At 46.2% G+C, this 18,671-nt stretch overlaps 1 protein-coding gene across 1 annotated transcript; it reads right to left on the bottom strand.

Annotated features, from left to right (window-relative positions):
* Nucleotides 1-703: 703 nt before the first annotated feature.
* Nucleotides 704-15,972, bottom strand: LOC126237158 (facilitated trehalose transporter Tret1-like). The gene is made up of 4 exons (XM_049947008.1): nt 15,857-15,972; nt 10,122-10,402; nt 5,752-6,297; nt 704-2,556 (listed from the first exon to the last, which is right to left on the bottom strand). The coding sequence occupies exons 1-4, from the start codon at nt 15,906-15,908 to the stop codon at nt 1,960-1,962; spliced, it is 1,476 nt and encodes a 491-aa protein (XP_049802965.1). The 5' UTR covers nt 15,909-15,972; the 3' UTR covers nt 704-1,959.
* Between the last annotated feature and the right edge of the window lie 2,699 nt (nt 15,973-18,671).

Raw genomic sequence — 18,671 nt, 5'->3', positions numbered from 1 at the left:
CATCTAAACTGTGTTCTCTGTACAGGCACGACACTAACAATTAAATTACGGCGATTCGGTTCTTTTTGCTTTAGATAATAACGTAATGAGAAGTCTCTATTATTGATAAATGCTTGGATTTTTAAACCATTGAATACTAAGGGAGACGAAGGATGCAATGTTTGGGTTAATAAATCCGTATAAATCACTTCTAAATTCAAACTGTGCCCTCCTTTCTGTATTTATATTGGAGAATATGATATTAGTGAACGTCATTTTTAATATTAAAAGGAAAACAAACAGTAAAAGAGAAAAGTAAGAGAGTGCGATACTGGTAATTTTTCCCTAAATCACAATCAAAGAAATAGGTTCATGAATATCGTCCAAATACATTTCACAAAATTCTTCAAGAACAGGGAAGCGAAAATATGTTAAAAACCATGAAAGTAGGATGAACGGTCCATATAAAGAAAACCTAAGTCGTATCATAACAAAAGAATTAATTTAAAGAGAGGATTCATCTGGGAGAAGAAATTTCCTTAAATATTAACTGCTAGTAAAAGAAAGCATAATATAACAAGTTCTAAAGTATGTGGTGAATTAATAAACGCTGGACGTTCTCGTACTATAACATTACCTTTTGAAGCAGTTTGCTGGAAACATTATCCGAGGCAGACATATTTAAGCAGGACTCACATTTAGGAAAAGTGTGCAGATGAATAAGGAAATAGCAAGAACATGATGAACTGTGGTATGAGAATACATATTCCGAATTAAGGAAGTGCGAATGGGTATCCTCTCCAAGTTGTGATTCAGTGAAGCATTACCTCAAAGATCAGCGAAGAAAAACATTCTCTCAGTATGGTTTTTGATACTTTTTATTAACATTCATCTGCTGCACATCAAACAATGTTATGTACAAACTAACTGAGTTAGTAAAGATTGTTGTACTTTGTAACTTCATTCACAATGGCTTCTTCTACCTATGTTTGTTCGAGGTTTCATCTTGCGAATACTCCGTTCAATATCTCTCTACAATTGTATTGTGTAATGTGCAGGCTTCATAGAGTTCATTGTTCATCCCCAAGTTTACTACAGGAAATGAGATTACGATTCCATACGTTTACAGGTAAGTCTTCCATTATTTTCAATTCTACTTTCCTTTGACATAGAGACCTATAGTGTATGTTTCACAATAGCAGGTTTTAATACGACAACGTTTTCTTCCTACAGTCAAAAAATCCTCAACCAGTTTTCTTCATCAAAAGTTCGACAGCTCTGGTTGAGAAAATGAAGAGGAAAAAGAGGAGAAAGAAAAGAAGCTGACGATTTGTTAGGCCCCTGGAGATAGATATTCTGAGGAGTACAGTTACCAAAGCTACCTGATAAAGTTCGTTTCTGCCTCGTTAGAAGCTCTTCCACACATCCCTCTCGACGTTTAATGCCGTTGCTGGTAAAATATAGAACAATTGCTTATTCTATTACTCGGTGTTCGCTTGAACTGCTGTAAGCATCTCGTTTCAAGCTAGCTTAATGGTTAACGTGGAAACAGTGGAACTGAAACAAAGATTGAGTCTTAGGTCTCGTGGAAAATTTGTCGAATACTGGTAGAAGACAGTTCGAACTTCATATAAGATGTTAACAGTATGCATATATCCATTTCAGAGCCAAGGTTTCGTGTGTAGAATGGAAGAACAGATGCACGCGTTCTGTCCAGCAAAACCAGTTATTTTAATGCTCACAGTGGTTACTGCGTAACTGACGACCCTAGCCTCGAGCTATCAATAAATTCCACATTTAAACGAGTAGCTCTTGATTTCCGGCATAAAATTCTGCGCTTTGTAGCGACAAGTGTCCTGCCAGTCACGGACAGACAGCAGGGGTCTGGTTTGTGTCGTCCCGCATGGAGTTGTAGTTGATTCTTCAATCCGGTTCCAACCGCCCGTAGCGGTCACTCGTCGGGACAACGGACGCGCACCGTTAAATGACGGCGTCGCCGTCGGCGACGTCGTCAGCTCGGGTCTCGTCGTCGGCAGTAGCGCACACGACTATGGGTCCCTTCTCCAGCATCTTATTCTGTATCTCATCGCCGGTGAGGCCGCTGGTCTCTGGAACGAGCAGCACCACAAAGATTGTGTACGCCAGACAGACGAAGGCGAGCACTGAGTACGCCACGGTGGTGCTGAAATGGTTGACGAACTCCTCGAAGAAGCCGGTCATGACGGCGCAGGTGAGCCAGTTGATGGAGGTGGCGACGCCGACGGCCCAGCGCTTGTCCGCCGGCGGCAGCAGCTCTGCGATCAGAAGCCACGCCAGCGGGCCCAGGCCGATGGCGAATCCGATCAGGAAGAGGTTGATGGCCACCAGCGGGATCCAGCCGGCCTCAGCGTGCAGCCACGGCGAACCTTGGTGGAGGGCGAACGCCGCGTGCGAGAACGTCATCAGCAGCCCAGATGCGATCAGCAGCGGCCGCCGACCTGCATTCTCCACCAGCACGGACGAGAACGCAGTGGCTACGAACTGGATGGCGCCGGTAATCACTGTGGACAGCTGTGGAGAGATCGACGTACCGGCCTCCTGTGGAAGAAGAGAGAGTGTCGTTAGCGCTGTTAATGTACTTTGAAGTCCTCGAATGCAATACAGGATATGGTTCAGTTCATGAAGAACCACGAGCCTAGGACATCCAATTACGAGAAATGTTAATGAGGTAGCCGTTATAGATAGTCAGTGCATCGTCAGTCACGTGGCTTTGCTAATAATACAAGTCATTTCAACTATTATTGTCTGGAAGTGAAGGTTATTGCTTAAATCTCGGACACCTAACAATCGACAGCCACCTGGCATTGCAAAGAATGCAACCCCCCTGAGACTTTTCCCCCAGTTTTATCTAATTATCGAATCCCTTTCAGTTTTTCTCAGTATTATTATAAACTGCGCGAAATTCCATTAGATCGACTATCAGCTCGGAGACCATGGCTGCGGTTACCCTTGACCCTGCATCACAGACAGGAGCGCCTGCGATGGTGTACTCAACGACGAACCTGGGTGCACGGATGGCAAAACGTCATTTTTTCGTATGAATCCAGGTTCTGTATAAAGCATCATGATGGTCGCATCCGTGTTTGGCGACATCGTGGTGAACACACATTGGAAGCGTGTATTCGTCATCGCCATACTAGCGTATCACCCGGCGTGATGGTATGGAGGTGCCATGGTTACACATCTTGGTCACCTCTTGCTCGCAATGACGGCACTTTGAACAGTGGACGTTACATTTCAGATGTGTTACGACCCGTGGCTCTACCCTTCATTCGATCCCTGCGAAAACCTTCATTTCAGCAGGATAATGCACGACCGCATGTTGAAGGTCCTGTACGGGCCTTTCTGGATACAGAAAATGTTCGACTGCTGTCCTGGCCAGCACATTCTCCAGATCTCTCACCCCATTGAAAACGTCTGGTCAATGGTGGCCGAGCAACTGGCTCGTCACAATACGCCAGTCACTATTCTTGATGAACTGTGGTATCGTATTGAAGCTGCATGGGCAGCTGTACCTGTACACGCCATCCAAGCTCTGTTCGACTCAATGCCCAGGCGTATCAAGGCTGTTACTACGGCCAGAGGTGGTTGTTCTGGGTATTGATGTCTCAGGATCTACGCACCCAAATTGCGTGAAAATGTCATCACATGTCAGTTCTAATATAAAATATTTGTCCAATGAATATCCGTTTATCGTCTGCATTTCTTCTTGGTGTAGCAATTTTAATGGCCAGCAGTGCATTTATTGAAGACTAGGACACCTATTACCATGTCAACATTTAAACCTGAAAATATTTTGGTGGACAGCACTACTTCACGTTTAACAGATTTGCTTACATTCCAGAACAATTTTCGTCAGTGGTTTCGCCTTCAGAGGAGTTTTCATAGTTCTTGGGCCTTGCATGTATGGAAACCAAACACACTCCCGGAAATTGAAATAAGAACACCGTGAATTCATTGTCCCAGGAAGGGGAAACTTTATTGACACATTCCTGGGGTCAGATACATCACATGATCACACTGACAGAACCACAGGCACATAGACACAGGCAACAGAGCATGCACAATGTCGGCACTAGTACAGTGTATATCCACCTTTCGCAGCAATGCAGGCTGCTATTCTCCCATGGAGACGATCGTAGAGATGCTGGATGTAGTCCTGTGGAACGGCTTGTCATGCCATTTCCACCTGGCGCCTCAGTTGGACCAGCGTTCGTGCTGGACGTGCAGACCGCGTGAGACGACGCTACATCCAGTCCCAAACATGTTCAATGGGGGACAGATCCGGAGATCTTGCTGGCCAGGGTAGTTGACTTACACCTTCTAGAGCACGTTGGGTGTCACGGGATACATGCGGACGTGGATTGTCCTGTTAGAACAGCAAGTTCCCTTGCCGGTCTAGGAATGGTAGAACGATGGGTTCGATGACGGTTTGGATGTACCGTGCACTATTCAGTGTCCCCTCGACGATCACCAGTGGTGTACGGCCAGTGTAGGAGATCGCTCCCCACACCATGATGCCGGGTGTTGACCCTGTGTGCCTCGGTCGTATGCAGTCCTGATTGTGGCGCTCACCTGCACGGCGCCAAACACGCATACGACCATCATTGGCACCAAGGCAGAAGCGACTCTCATCGCTGAAGACGACACGCCTCCATTCGTCCCTCCATTCACGCCTGTCGCGACACCACTGGAGGCGGGCTGCACGATGTTGGGGCGTGAGCGGAAGACGGCCTAACGGTGTGCGGGACCGTAGCCCAGCTTCATGGAGACGGTTGCGAATGGTCCTCGCCGATACCCCAGGAGCAACAGTGTCCCTAATTTGCTGGGAAGTGGCGGTGCGGTCCCCTACGGCACTGCATAGGATCCTACGGTGTTGGCGTGCATCCGTGCGTCGCTGCGGTCCGGTCCCAGGTCGACGGGCACGTGCACCTTCCGCCGACCACTGGCGACAACATCGATGTACTGTGGAGACCTCACGCCCCACGTGTTGAGCAATTCGGCGGTACGTCCACCTGGCCTCCCGCATGCCCACTATACGCCCTCGCTCAAAGTCCGTCAGCTGCACATACGGTTCACGTCCACGCTGTCGCGGCATGCTACCAGTGTTAAAGACTGCGATGGAGCTCCGTATGCCACGGCAAACTGGCTGACACTGACGGCGGCGGTGCACAAATGCTGCGCAGCTAGCGCCATTCGACGGCCAACACCGCGGTTCTTGGTGTGTCCGCTGTGCCGTGCGTGTGATCATTGCTTGTACAGCCCTCTCGCAGTGTCCGGAGCAAGTATGGTGTGTCTGACACACCGGTGTCAATGTGTTCTTTTTTCCATTTCCAGGAGTGTATAATTACTAAGAGAATTATTTATAAAGTATTAGTTTCACCTCGACAAAATTAAGTTCAGTAATATACTAACTGTTTCTTTTCAGGCACGTGTTTACAGTCGGGGCACAAGTTAATTCCTACACCACAGTATCATAGCATGCCACTAGAAGGTATTAATTTTAACTGTGGTTTGCGAAAATTTCTCGTTTCTCTGGCTGCGTGCTTAAGTAGCATGTCACGGATATTTCGGTCTGTACCGCGTAATTTTAACTAATTATGTAATTTTATTTTATTCAAAGTGGTAATTTGAACTTTATGGCTTTGTGGTATGTATGTCGGGAAGAATTTTTTTGCTTTGATTTGGCTGGTTCATTACTGTTCCTGCTCTTTTTGTTGCGGTTGTACCAACCTGGAATATGTCGATGGTGTAGAACAGGATGGCGTCGACGCCACTGAGCTGCTGGAAGGCCATCAGCGTGAAGACTATGACGCACGCCCTGAGAGTGGGCGTCTCGGTGCGAACGGCGCCCTCTACGTCTTTCTCGCCCGGCAGCTGGTCAGCGCACAGTGGCTGGGCCAGCTTCTCCTTCTCCTTCTGCTTGAGCAAGACCAGCTCGGTGGGCGCCAGCTCCAGCTGGAGCCACAACTCAGCCAGCCTGGCGCGCTTGAACTGCCCGCGGCCGCGCAGGTACTCGGGCGACTCGGGCATCATGAGGAAGGTGACGCAGAAGCAGAGCGGCAGCACGGCCATGCTGGCGGTGAGCCAGCGCACCGGCACCACGATGCCCAGCCCGTACACCACGAGCAGGCCGGCGGCCAGCATCAGGTCCAGCAGCGTGCCCAGCGCCCCGCGGATGCCCGGCGCCGCCACCTCCTCGGCGTACAGCGGCGCGATGGCCGTCACTCCAGCTGACGCCAGGCCGCTAATGAAGCGACCCACCATCAGGAGGCTCACCTGCAACAAGACCGCGGCTGTCAGTGGCCGGGAACATTTCTCTCCTTCCACAAGACATAACCCAAAAAATTTAGATGATGATGGAGGTGGAGAAAACTGATACATTATCTTCCTGAACGATTTGGTACAAAGGAAAGAAGGTGGAACACCAGAGCATAGAGTGTGCCGCAAGCCAACTCCTACCGATATTATGCTCAAAATATTTACTACCCATAAAAAGAGCGGTGTAGGTAGTGCAGAACTGGACCAGGCAGTCATGTGACCATCCACTGCTGATCTAAGTCATAACAATCAAGTGGTGTGCATGTGTCGTTCGATTTTAGGAATCAGTGCGGTAATTGGGGTAGACATGGCGGCGTAGCATAATGAGGGAAAGAAGCTACCTATGACCAGGAAGACTTTCGTGACGGGCCGCGCGGGATTAGCCGAGCGGTCTAGGGCGCTGCAGTCATGGACTGTGCGGCTGGTCCTGGCGGACGTTCGACTCCTCCCTCGGGCATGGGTGTGTGTGTTTGTCCTTAGGATAATTTAGGTTAAGCAGTGTGTAAGCTTAGGGACTGATGACCTTAGCAGTTAGGTCCCACAAGATTTCACACACATTTGAATATTTGAACTTTCGTGACGGGGATCTTGTATAAAAATTTCTCACTAATGTTTTTTTATTCCAGTCTTTGATCACAATATCAATTCTTTAGACGATGACCGGTTTCAGCCCGTAATGACCATCCTCAGATCTTTTTTACACCATATCCTAAAGTGATAAGGCCATAATGGCATCGTCAAAACATATAAATATAATCAGCACAGCATCGTCACATAGATCTAAAATAAGGTGTAGAATAGGCCACATCACTCACACAGTCATTATTATTGAGTAGCCAGTAGCAATAATGACTGTGTGGACGATGTGGCCTACTCTACACCTTATTTTAGATCTATGTGACGATGCCGTGCTGATTATATTTATATGTTTTGACGATGCCATTACGACCTTATCATTTTAGGACATCGTGGAAAAAAGATCGTCTGGAACCGCGTGACCGCTACGCTCACAGGTTCGAATCCTGTCTCGGGCATGGATGTGTGTGATGTCCTTAGGTTAGTTAGGTTTATGTAGTTCTAAGTTCTAGGGGACTGATGACCTCAGATGCTAAGTCCCATAGTGCTCAGAGCAATTTGAACCATTTTTTATAAAAGGTCTGAGGATGGTCATTACGGACTGCAACCGGGCACCATCTAAAGAATTGATATTGTGATCAAAGGCCGGCCGCTGGTGGCCGAGCGGTTCTGGCGCTTCAGTCTGGAACCGCGCGACCGCTACGGTCGCAGGTTCGAATCCTGCCTCGGGCATGGATGTGTGTGTTGTCCTTAGGTTAGTTAGGTTTAAGTAGTTCTAAGTTCTAGGGGACTTATGACCTCAGCAGTTGAGTCCCATAGTGCTCAGAGCCATTTGAACCATTTTTTTTTTTGTGATCAAAGGCTGGAATAGAAAACATTTGACACTGTTGGATCACTGTTTGTATACGCGACTATGTCGCAGTTGGTCATTTCCCACTAAGCCTGTCGTGTCAAATTCGATAAAATGTCAAGCTTTCGATGAGTACCCCCATAATTGTCATCAGGTCCATGTCTGTTTGTCGTGACACTTGGCAGCCTCCCCTTCTGTGCCGAAAGGATGCCATCTGATTGGCTGGAGCATGTCGTGATGACATCACGGACATGGTGCGTACCAAGGTGGCGCACTCTGTGTCCGTAGACAATGCTTGCCGTGTCATCACTTGCATTGGGCGGTGAGCTACAAGAAGTCTTCCTCTTTGCGGAGGCTATTGCTGCAAGCGGCACATACAAGCTGCACGTCTTCATTGCGTCCAAAAACACGGGAAATAGATAATACCTGACTTGGCGCGTAAGTGTTTTCCCACCACTCGCCGATTGTGCCGCTTTTCAAATGGTGCAAGGTTCCGAGTTCACCGACACCACCTCGAGGCGTTTAATCAGCTATGTGTAGATCTTGCAGCTGGTGGTTCTGTGAAGTTTTGAGCTCCTCTTCCTATCGTGACTTGGGCTCGTCACTCAGGTTAACTTGAACATGCATCAGGATCTTTGTTTCAACATTCTCAGAGACGTTTCCGCAATGGGGGTGCTGGTGACATACTGTCTTCCGAGATGGTAACAACGGTGTTCATCTAGGATCCTGGTTTACAAACAGTCAGGCACCATACTGCAACTCATCTTGCTCGATGAATCACACAGTGTTAATACCTTAGAAAATTCTGCTACTATCTGGAACAGTGAGTGAAGCGTAGCAGTCAACATCCGAGCAAGTATAGGTCTTTGTCTCTGACTTTGGTCTGTTGTAGGATTTTGAAATACGGTTAATGCTCGCGTATTTGATGTTTATGTAGACCGAAAATCTCCCTGGGTTCCGCAAACAACGATCACGTGAAACTCAACTTGCTCTGTTCAACCTCGAGGCTCAGAATAACTGTTAGTACTCTGCGCCATACACCGTAATCTGGCTTGCGGAGGATAGCTGTAGATGCAGATGTAGAATGGCTGATGATGATTGTGCCTCAGCCCAAATAAAGTCATGGTATGGGACATAAAAAATCATTGGGCTAACCGTGAGTACTGACCATGAATGATGGTAGCGTGTTCACATCTTGCTAACGATGGATGAAGGGTATCAGACGGATGCCATATTCCTTGACTTCCGGAAAGCGTTTGACTCGGTGCCACACTGCAGACTATTAACTAAGGTACGAGCATATGGGATTGGTTCCGAAGTATGTGAGTGGCTCGAAGACTTCTTAAGTAATAGAACCCAGTACGTTGTCCTCGATGGTGAGTGTTCATCGGAGGTGAGGGTATTATCTGGAGTGCCCCACGGAAGTGTGGTAGGTCCGCTGTTGTTTTCTATCTACATAAATGACCTTTTGGATAGGGTGGATAGCAATGTGCGGCTGTTTGCTGATGATGCTATGGTGCACGGGAAGGTGTCGTCGTTGAGTAACTGTAGGAGGATACAAAATGACTTGGACAGGATTTGTGATTGGTGTAAAGAATGGCAGCTAACTCTAAATATAGATAAATGTAAATTAATGCAGATGAATAGGAAAAAGAATCCTGTAATGTTTGAGTTCTCCATTAGTAGTGTAGCGGTTGACACAGTCATGTCGATTAAATATTTGGGCGTAACATTGCAGACCGATATGAAGTGGGACCAGCATGTAATGGCAGTTGTGGGGAAGGTGGATAGTCGTCTTCGGTTCATTGGTAGAATTTTGGGAAGATGTGGTTCATCTGTAAAGGAGACCGCTTATAAAACACTAATACGACCTATTCTTGAGTACTGCTCGAGCGTTTGGGATCCCTATCAGGTCGGATTGAGGGAGGACATGAAGTAATTCAGAGGCGGGCTGCTAGATTTGTTACTGGTAGGTTTGATCATCACGCGAGTGTTACGGAAATGCTTGAGGAGCTCGGGTGGGAGTCTCTAGAGGAAAGGAGGCGTCCTTTTCGTGAATCGCTACTGAGGAAATTTGGAGAACCAGCATTTGAGGGTGACTGCAGTACAATTTTAGTGCTGCCAACTTACATTCCGCGGGAAGACCACAGAGAGATTAGGGCTCGTACAGAGGCATATAGGCAGTCATTTTTCCCTCGTTCTGTTTGGGGGTGGAACAGGGATAGAAAATGCTAGTTGTGATACGAGGTACCCTCCACCACGCACCGTATGGTGGATTGCGGAGTATGTATGTAGATGTAGATGTAGATTCGCAATGCAGGCGTTGTTGTGCGGTGTCGGCAGCTAGGAGACTCACCCATTCGTGGAAGAGCAGGAGGATCCAGCTGATGAAGAGCAGCGCCCCGAAAGCGACCAGCGGCAGCTTGCGGCCGTAGCGGTGCGTGAGGAAGCCGGCGGGCACCGAGCCGACGAGCGCGCCCAGCGGCAGCAGCGCCCCTATCCAGGATCCCTCTTCCGTGGAGACGGGGTCTCCTTCGTAGAAACCGCCCTCCGGCTGCTCCGACAGCCTCTGCAGTACCGGCAGCACGGGCGCAGTCCAACCCATGGCGCAGCCGACACATAGTGTGCTCAGGTTAGCTGTGGACACGTGGCAGGGGCGATGCTGTGCAGTCCACGAACACGAGAGAGCAGACGGTACAAAAAACAATAAAAGACTGTGTACTTGTGTCTGACGTAATACTCCTGGTCAGTTGGCAGCAGTGTAGAGCGGGGACCATGAACGATAAACGACTTCACCGTTTAGTAATTGTCTATCAGGAGAATAAGCGTTAGTAATGTTGTACAAAACACAGACAGCTTGGAAGCAATGATAGCCTTTGTAGAACTGGCCGGAAGTACTCTTTGTATCCTACGGTCAGCCAATATACAAGATATACCATTTACCTTCACCGTTCCAGAAAACTTTATTCCCAGAAGCAAAACAAAAAGAAGTATCAAGCAAACTTTCCGAAGGTACCCAGTACAAATTTTTAAAATAACAGCTAATATTTTATTCGGCAATTGTCTTTCTCTCCTCCACACCTGTTCGTCCGTGAGCAGTTTTCGTAGAAGTGCGGCTGTATCCTGCTTCATGCTTTTGTGGGCAGAGCCAACGCCTGGCGTACGTGAGGTGTCACCATGGCCGCCCCCAGAAGTATGGCATTTTTGCCTTTTCTGCACTTAAATATTACGTTATTAGAAACGTAAGACAAAACTGGTTTTGATTTCACCAAACTAACATAACTTATCCACTTGCTGGGTCTGGCAGTGTAAAAATGGAGATGATGCAGATACACTCCGTCTTCAGGTCACAAGTGGCCCACCGGGATCATCCGACCGCCGTGTCATCCTCAGGTGAGGATGCGATTAGGAGGGGCGTGTGGTCAGCACACCGTTCTCCCGGTCGTTATGATGGTTTTCTTTGAAAGGAGCTGCTACTATTCGGTCGAGTAGCTCCTCAATTGGCATCACGAGGCTGAGTGCACCCCGAAAAATGGAGACAGCGCATGGCGGCTCGGATGGTCACCCATCCAGGTGCCGGCCATGTCCGACAGCGCTTAACTTCGGTGATCTGACGGGAGGCGGTGCATCCACTGTGGCAAGGCCATTTCCGCAAGAATTGAAAGAAAGGGAAAATGCACATCGGTCATTCATTCAACTCTACCCGGCTTCCTGCACGGTGTATTAGTACAGGACAATCCGAGTCAATTTTGTGTTTTAAAAGTGACCTTTTTTTGTGAAAAGTTCACTGTGTTAAGTTTGTGAACAGATCTTGAAGAGAGCGAGTGCTTACCGAATAGAAAACGTAGGGTGCGACTTAAAAAACTGTACTGCTGTTCATTACTTGGTAACGAGCAAAATTAAAAGCAAGCAGTCATGCTGGATAATGCCCCCCTTGTAGCTAAGCAATATTTGTTTGACATATACGGGAGTCACGTTTGTCGTGTCATCCCTTGTACTTCGTGAACGGCTAGACATATCAAAAGACGGTTTTTGGAAAATGTTAGAGCGTCGAGGGGCACGTATTATTTTGTTTTGTTAATGTTTTAAGCGCTGGTATCAACAGAGATATCGATGCAAGTATGTTCTTTAAATGGAACTGTATACCTCTTACAACTGTTATTAATAGTTCTTGAGAAGACATTTACAGTGATAAAGCTTTTGTTAATGTGGACGTTGGAACATGACGAAAAAAAGTTCGAGCTGTAAGATGAGATCACATGGCCGACTTTCGTCTCGAGGCTGATGAAATGGTTATGAGGACAGCACAGCACCCAGTCCGCGGACGGAGAAAATCCCCGACCTGGCCGCAAATCTAACCCAGGCCCTGTGCATGGCAGTCAGACGTGGTGTCCACTTAGCTAAGGGGGCGGCACAAAACAGTTATTGTTTGAAAGTAGAGTACATTGCGTTTCGACTATTTTACGGACGGGGGTTTTCACAATCGGGTGTCCTACAAACGGAACAAGAAAATGAAACGCAAACCCTAAAAATCTTTTCGAGAGTAAAGAGAACTGACAGAACGGCTTTAGAACTAGGCTTTTAGTCTTATAGTGTCTACAGCTTTGAGCACTTACGGAAACAGTTGCGTTCTTGTTCTCGAGAAAATATTCAACATATAGTCATTGTTAATTTAAACCTTCGTTTGTAAAAGATGCAGACTAACGAGGGAGGTAGCGCAGTGGCTAAGACACTTGACTTGCAACCGAGAAGGCAGAAATGGGCATTCCTCTTCTTTAATTCATTTTTCAGCCATTCCTTCTGTAGCACCAATGTACACGTTTTCGGAAATACATATTATCCTGTAAACTTCTGTTTTTTCAAGGTGTTTTCGAGTATCTCTGACCGATCTAAGGTGTTCCTTTCGGCAGGGGTTTATAGACTCCGCCAACATTCCGTTTCTTTAAGTTCATCACTATGCAGTCAGAGACGTCTTTGTCGAATGTCAAGAAAACTTTGGATTTCAGAGCGGTCTGTAAATCAGTATCATATTTACGTAGTGGTCTTAACGCCCTTTTTTTTCAGCAAACGAGAATCCGTTTTTGATGTACTTTAATTCTACATCGAGCAGTTCCGTATCAGCCTTATTGCTCGTTCTACATTTTTTTTTTTTATTTGAATCCTGAGTGTAGGTAACGGTCCTTGTGTGTCGGTTTTCAGAATGTCATGTGGCGTCATGTAGGGCAACCAGTCATTTTGTTTCTTGAAGGCCAGCACATTCAGAAAATCAAATTTACCATATACCTTCTCCTTCATAGGGAACTAAATGTTCATATTAACTGTCCACTGAAATAAAAAGGTCTCCTTCTCAGGCAGTTTTCCTGAAAGCAATATCTTTAATTACATTCCTCTGTTACCCTTTACTCACATCCTAATCGTGCTTGGTTCTGTGACGCCCGAATGAGTGTCTAATTTAAGGTACATGTACGATCGCATAATCAGTATAGCATCCTTGGTTTTCGTTGCGGAAGTGTACTAACGTCCGTTGAATTTTAATTTCCACGACTGACTCATGGCATGACTGGACCGGAGACAGTTTACCTCGCTCTTTTCAAAAGCACGTTTTACGATTGATCACTCAGGCCAAGGGGCGAACTCTTGTTCGAAATTTTGTCCGGTATGGTGGTGGAAGGCTGAATAACGGGCTATGATATTTTTACCTTCCACCCGATTTGCCAAAGCATTTGGCACCACGTCGTCGTTTCTTGCGACGATTGGGTTGCGACCACGCCCACTCTGAGAGGTTGCGCCAGAGCACAGTGATCGGAGTGTTTTAGAAAGTGGTTGTTAACGGTGAGTCGGTGTCTCACTCTGTAGTGAGTAACATGTCCTGCTTCCGAGTGCATTTAGGATAAAACCTATTGGCTGGAAATCTGGTAAATCGTTCTCGCTTCGCGATGTAAGTAATCTCTGAAGTAATTACGTTCAGTTATCAAGGGAGTTTCGTGTAAATTTTTTATCGGTTTTCAACTTAGTTTTAGAAGAGTGATTTCGCTTTACTTTAGCATCGCCCCTTACGATTAGGTGATTGGCTCTATAGAATCTCTTGAGCAGAATGAAAAGCCACTTTTCGCGGAAACCGCACGGATTCTTAGGAATTATTAACGAACTTATCAAAAATGGTTCAAATGGCTCTGAGCACTATGGGACTCAACTGCTGAGGTCATTAGTCCCCTATAACTTAGAACTAGTTAAACCGAACTAACCTAAGGACACCACAAACATCCATGCCCGAGGCAGGATTCGAACCTGCGACCGTAGCGGTCTTGCGGTTCCAGACTGCAGCGCCTTTAACCGCACGGCCACTTCGGCCGGCTAACGAACTTATCCTCTAGTGTTTTTCCTCATTGCTGCAGAGAGCGCTTGACTTTTTTTATGTGTTGACAAGGGGAACCGTGTCCGATCTCTCTGATGGCACGATGCTTTGATGACAGAATACCTTCAGTGGAACTGATTAGCAAGTCAAGAGCCTTCAGAAACCGTAATGTTAAGGCGATCTTGCTTATTAAATGATTCCTAAACTTTAAGGAGATAATACCTCGATTTATTAAAAGTCCATTTCGTGTGGTATGTATTATTCGCTAGTCTTTTCGTCTAGATGCATCTCATCCCACCGCTCCTTTCCATCTCCAGTGATTAATAAGAGCCAGCCGCTGTGGCCGAGCGGTTCTAGGCGCTTCAGTCTGTAACCACGTGACCACTACGGTCGCAGGTTAGAATCCAGCCTCGGACATGGATGTGTGTGATGTCCGTAGGTTAGTTAGGTTTAAGTAGCTCTAAGTTCTAGGGGACTGATGACCTCAGATGTTAAGTCCCATAGTGCTCAGAGCCATTTGGGCCATTTGATTAATGTGAAATTTGTCTTTAAATCATCATTGAAATTAATTCTCTGATTTGTCGCACTGACGTCATGTAGTCAGATTTTCTAGCGCATTTTCAAATATCATAGGATTAGATATAATTATGTTTACTAGTTAACATCAAGTGATATTGTTCTCAGTGGAATTTACCAAGAGAGAGGTACTGCCTGTTCTTGACAGGAATCACAATAGCTCAACAGAGTGCACTGGATATATTACCCCACATCATACTACTGCTAAAGTCCGAAATTCAGTAAAGAGAGTAAAAATCCGCTTCAGTTTCCAGTAATTTCTCAATTTATCGCACGATCGGTTTTGAAGCATAAAGTTTCATCTTCAGGTACCACAAAACAATTATCGGAACATGAATGTGTGGCGGTCGGGCCAGTCAATCAGGGAGTTTTCACACCACGTCACACAAACGCGTGGCAGCGTAGGACAAGCAATCAAAGAGCCCGTCTGGTCGGCACATGCACTTCAGTGTCGTGCTGTCCAGGTGGGCGCTGTGGCTGCTATTCCTACGCTGCCACGCGTTTGCATGACGTGGGTGTGAGGCCTCATGACTGACTGGCCCGATCGACACACATTCATTTTCCCATAATTGTTTGGTGGCACCTGAAGATGAGGCTTTACGCTTCGAATCTGATCATGCAATAAATTGAGATATTACTGGAAACTGAAGCGGATTTCTGTTGTGTAAATATGTTCCTCAGTGACGGTTGTTCGTCAGATCAAATACTTTGTTCAAAACTAAAGTTAAATCCAATCAATGAATTAATAAAAACACGACTGGGCATCTTGAGAAATTAGTCATTGTGAGTAAACAAATGTATGGACGATCGTTATGAGAAGGACGGACAAAGCGGAAGATGTAGTACAACATCTAGCTAACTCATAGCTCGAAGGAGCATTGGAGAGGAAAATAAAAAGTCGCAGACGAAAAATTAGAACAAGAAAAAGATGGGAATGGGAATCAGGTAGAGATGAAAAGATTAGGACAGCTTAGATTAGATAGAGGAGAGAGTCAAACCAATCGCAAGCCTGATAGCTAGGAGGATATTGTAGAGGATATTGGGAATGGTAGTTCCGTAGATTGGAAAATATTACGACAATTTGGGAAGGGATGGAGGACAGAGTCAAACCAGTCGGGTGACCTATGGCTTGTAGAGAATAGGGGTGGTGAGAGACTTACCAATGGTGGCGGCGAGCACCTGCTGCCAGTGGATCCTCTCCCTGACAGGCATGCTGAGGGACGGTCGGTGGTGGATGGTGGGCGCCGTGGTGAAGACTGGGTGGTCGAGGCCAGCAGCCGCCGGCCTTTATGGCGGCCCGTTATCGCCCCCGAGCGCAGATACTGTGCGGCGGTCTCGGCCAAGGCCTGTAATCACGGCGCCAGGTCTGGCCGGACAGTACGCCGCAGATACCACGTGACAACTGATTTGTATCCCTGATACGGGGCGCCGGCTCTAGCGCCGCCCTGCTCTCAGTAGCCAAGTGCCAGGGACTTACACTCCCTGCGAGTGGAAATGGCCGCTTCCTGACCATCCGCGAAAACATTTAAGATCCACCACTGCCACGATTAACGTATGAAACTACCGTTATGACGCCGGACACCTATTCGACGATAACCTACGAGGTTTATATATTGCGCGATTGAAAATTTTAACACAGCCTCACAAAAGTTGCCCTATTATAGCTTTTAACACGGTCTCACAGTCACTGTTAGCCTTCTCAAATCTCTGACCGATAAGGGATCATTTGCGCTAGCTACTTCTTCCCTACGGCCAAGATCAAACTTTTTGATTTGCAGAGGAGTTATGAGCCTCGTAAGTATGTGGGGTCGAAGTCACAGGAAAAACTTCTAGTCACCAAAAGCTACAGTCCAGCAAATTAACAATTACTGAGTGCAAATGCATCTTTTCCGAGTTATATAAGCGCTGTTGTTCGTCTTGTGGTTGATATGTTTGCTTTCAGATATACGCTTAGGTGTCAAAAGTCATAGGATAGTCATAGGCACATATACAGTTTGCGATAGTAACCCGTACGAGAGGTATAAAAGAGCAGTGCATTGGCGGAGCTGTCATTTCTACTCGGATGATTCACGTGAAAAGATTTCCTACATGATTATGGTGTACTGTGGGGCCGGCCAGTGTGGCCGAGCGGTTCTAGGCGCTACAGTCTGCAACCGCGCGACCGCTACGGTCGCTGGTTGGAATCCTGCCTCGGGCATGGATGTGTGTGGTGACCTTAGGTTAGTTATGTTTAAGTAGTTCTAAGTTCTAGGGGACTGATGACCTCAGATGTTGAGTCCCATAGTGCTCAGAGCCATTTGAACCATTTGTACGGTGGGAATGAACAGACTTTGAACGCGGAATGGTAAATGGACCTAGACGCATGTTACATTCCATTTCGGAAATCGACAGAGAAATCAATACCCTGAGATCCAAAGTGTTAAGAGTGTGCCGAGAATAGCACATTTCAACCATTACCTCTCAATATGAACAACGCAGTGGCCATCGGCCTTCGGTTGACGACAGAGAGCAGCAGCGTTTGCGTAGAGTTGTCAGTGCTAACAGACAAGGAACACTGCACGTAATAACCTCAGTAATCAATGTGGAACATACGACGAACGTATCCACTAGAAGAGTGCGGTGAAATCTGGCGTTAATGGGCTATTGCAGCAGACGAGCTTCGAGAGTAGTCAATTCGTGCACAAAATCTTGCACCGACAACACTGACGCCATTATGGACAGCTATAGAGGCAGCATTATTCAATATGTCCGCAGTCCATGCCACATCGATTTGCTACACTATACCGGGTAAAATGATGTCCGACTCGGTAGTAGGTGGTACCCCATGAAGTTCGCCACTTCGGAGTTTAGTTACAGAAATATGTTTCTGCCATGAGCAAACACAAACTATTCTTTAACACACAAACATGTTTCGATGAAGTTCCACTCTCGTAATCAGTTCATTTACTTTCTTAGTACTTTTTCTCATACTGGCGTTTTTGTGGTTGTCTGTTATTTAAATTCACCAGATATTTTGCTCCAGTTGTCCATTTTTTGCTGCTTCCGCTTTTTCACGCCTCTACGTAAATTGTACTTTCTAACATGCACATGTCTCTATTCATTGTGTATTTACCTGTTTGTTCTGCTACGTTTCTGTAGAAAGTACACTTTAGATAAGGGGGTGAAAAAGCGGAAAAGAGACTGGAGCAATATTCCAGCTGTACTGCAAATGATATCTACATAAACTGCAATGTGCAATACTAAGAAAATAATGAACCAACTCACGATGGTAAAACTTCGTTGAAACATGTCTAGATGTTACAGGTGAAGTATTTGTTTTTGCTCAAAGTAGAACAATATTTACGTAATTATATGTCAGCGTATGCTTTCCACAGTCCGTATTCTTGATTTTCCAGTCTTATTCCAACCTCCACACTTCTGTCTTTGCCTATTTTTTTCTCTACATAAAGTGTACGTGCATGCACATTTTCATATTTTTTCAGCTTCTTTTGTTGTCAGTTTCTCCTGCTGTTCCAGTTTTCTCATTCGCTGTCTTATCCTATACTTACTACCTCTTCTGCGTCATTATACGCTTTTCCTCCCATTCATTGTCCCCATGACTTATTAGTTCATTTGCTGTAAAATATATTCTCCTAGTATTTTACTTGTACTTTTTCAAAAGTTTCATTTCGTTCCTCCTTTCCTCTTGCCATATACCAGCTATTCTTTACCGTCAGTGTGATTACATCAGTCAATTTATTTGAAACTTCTTGGCAGATTAAAACTGCGTATCAGACCGAGACTCCAACTCTAGACATTTGGCAAAGGTCCTGAGTTCGAGTATCTGTTCGGGACACAGTTTTAATCTGCCAGGAAATTTCATATCAGCCACATTCCGCTGCAGAGTGAAAATTTCGTTTTGGAATCAGTTCATTCTTTGAATCCAGTATCCACCACTTCCCTTTTTTCCGTAAGTTCTTTAATTTTCCAGACACT

Source organism: Schistocerca nitens, chromosome 1 (genome assembly GCF_023898315.1).
Source record: "Schistocerca nitens isolate TAMUIC-IGC-003100 chromosome 1, iqSchNite1.1, whole genome shotgun sequence".
Taxonomy (NCBI): Eukaryota; Metazoa; Arthropoda; class Insecta; order Orthoptera; family Acrididae; genus Schistocerca; species Schistocerca nitens.
The sequence above is the reverse complement of the archived record's forward strand: the minus strand, read 5'-3'. Positions and strand labels throughout refer to the sequence as shown.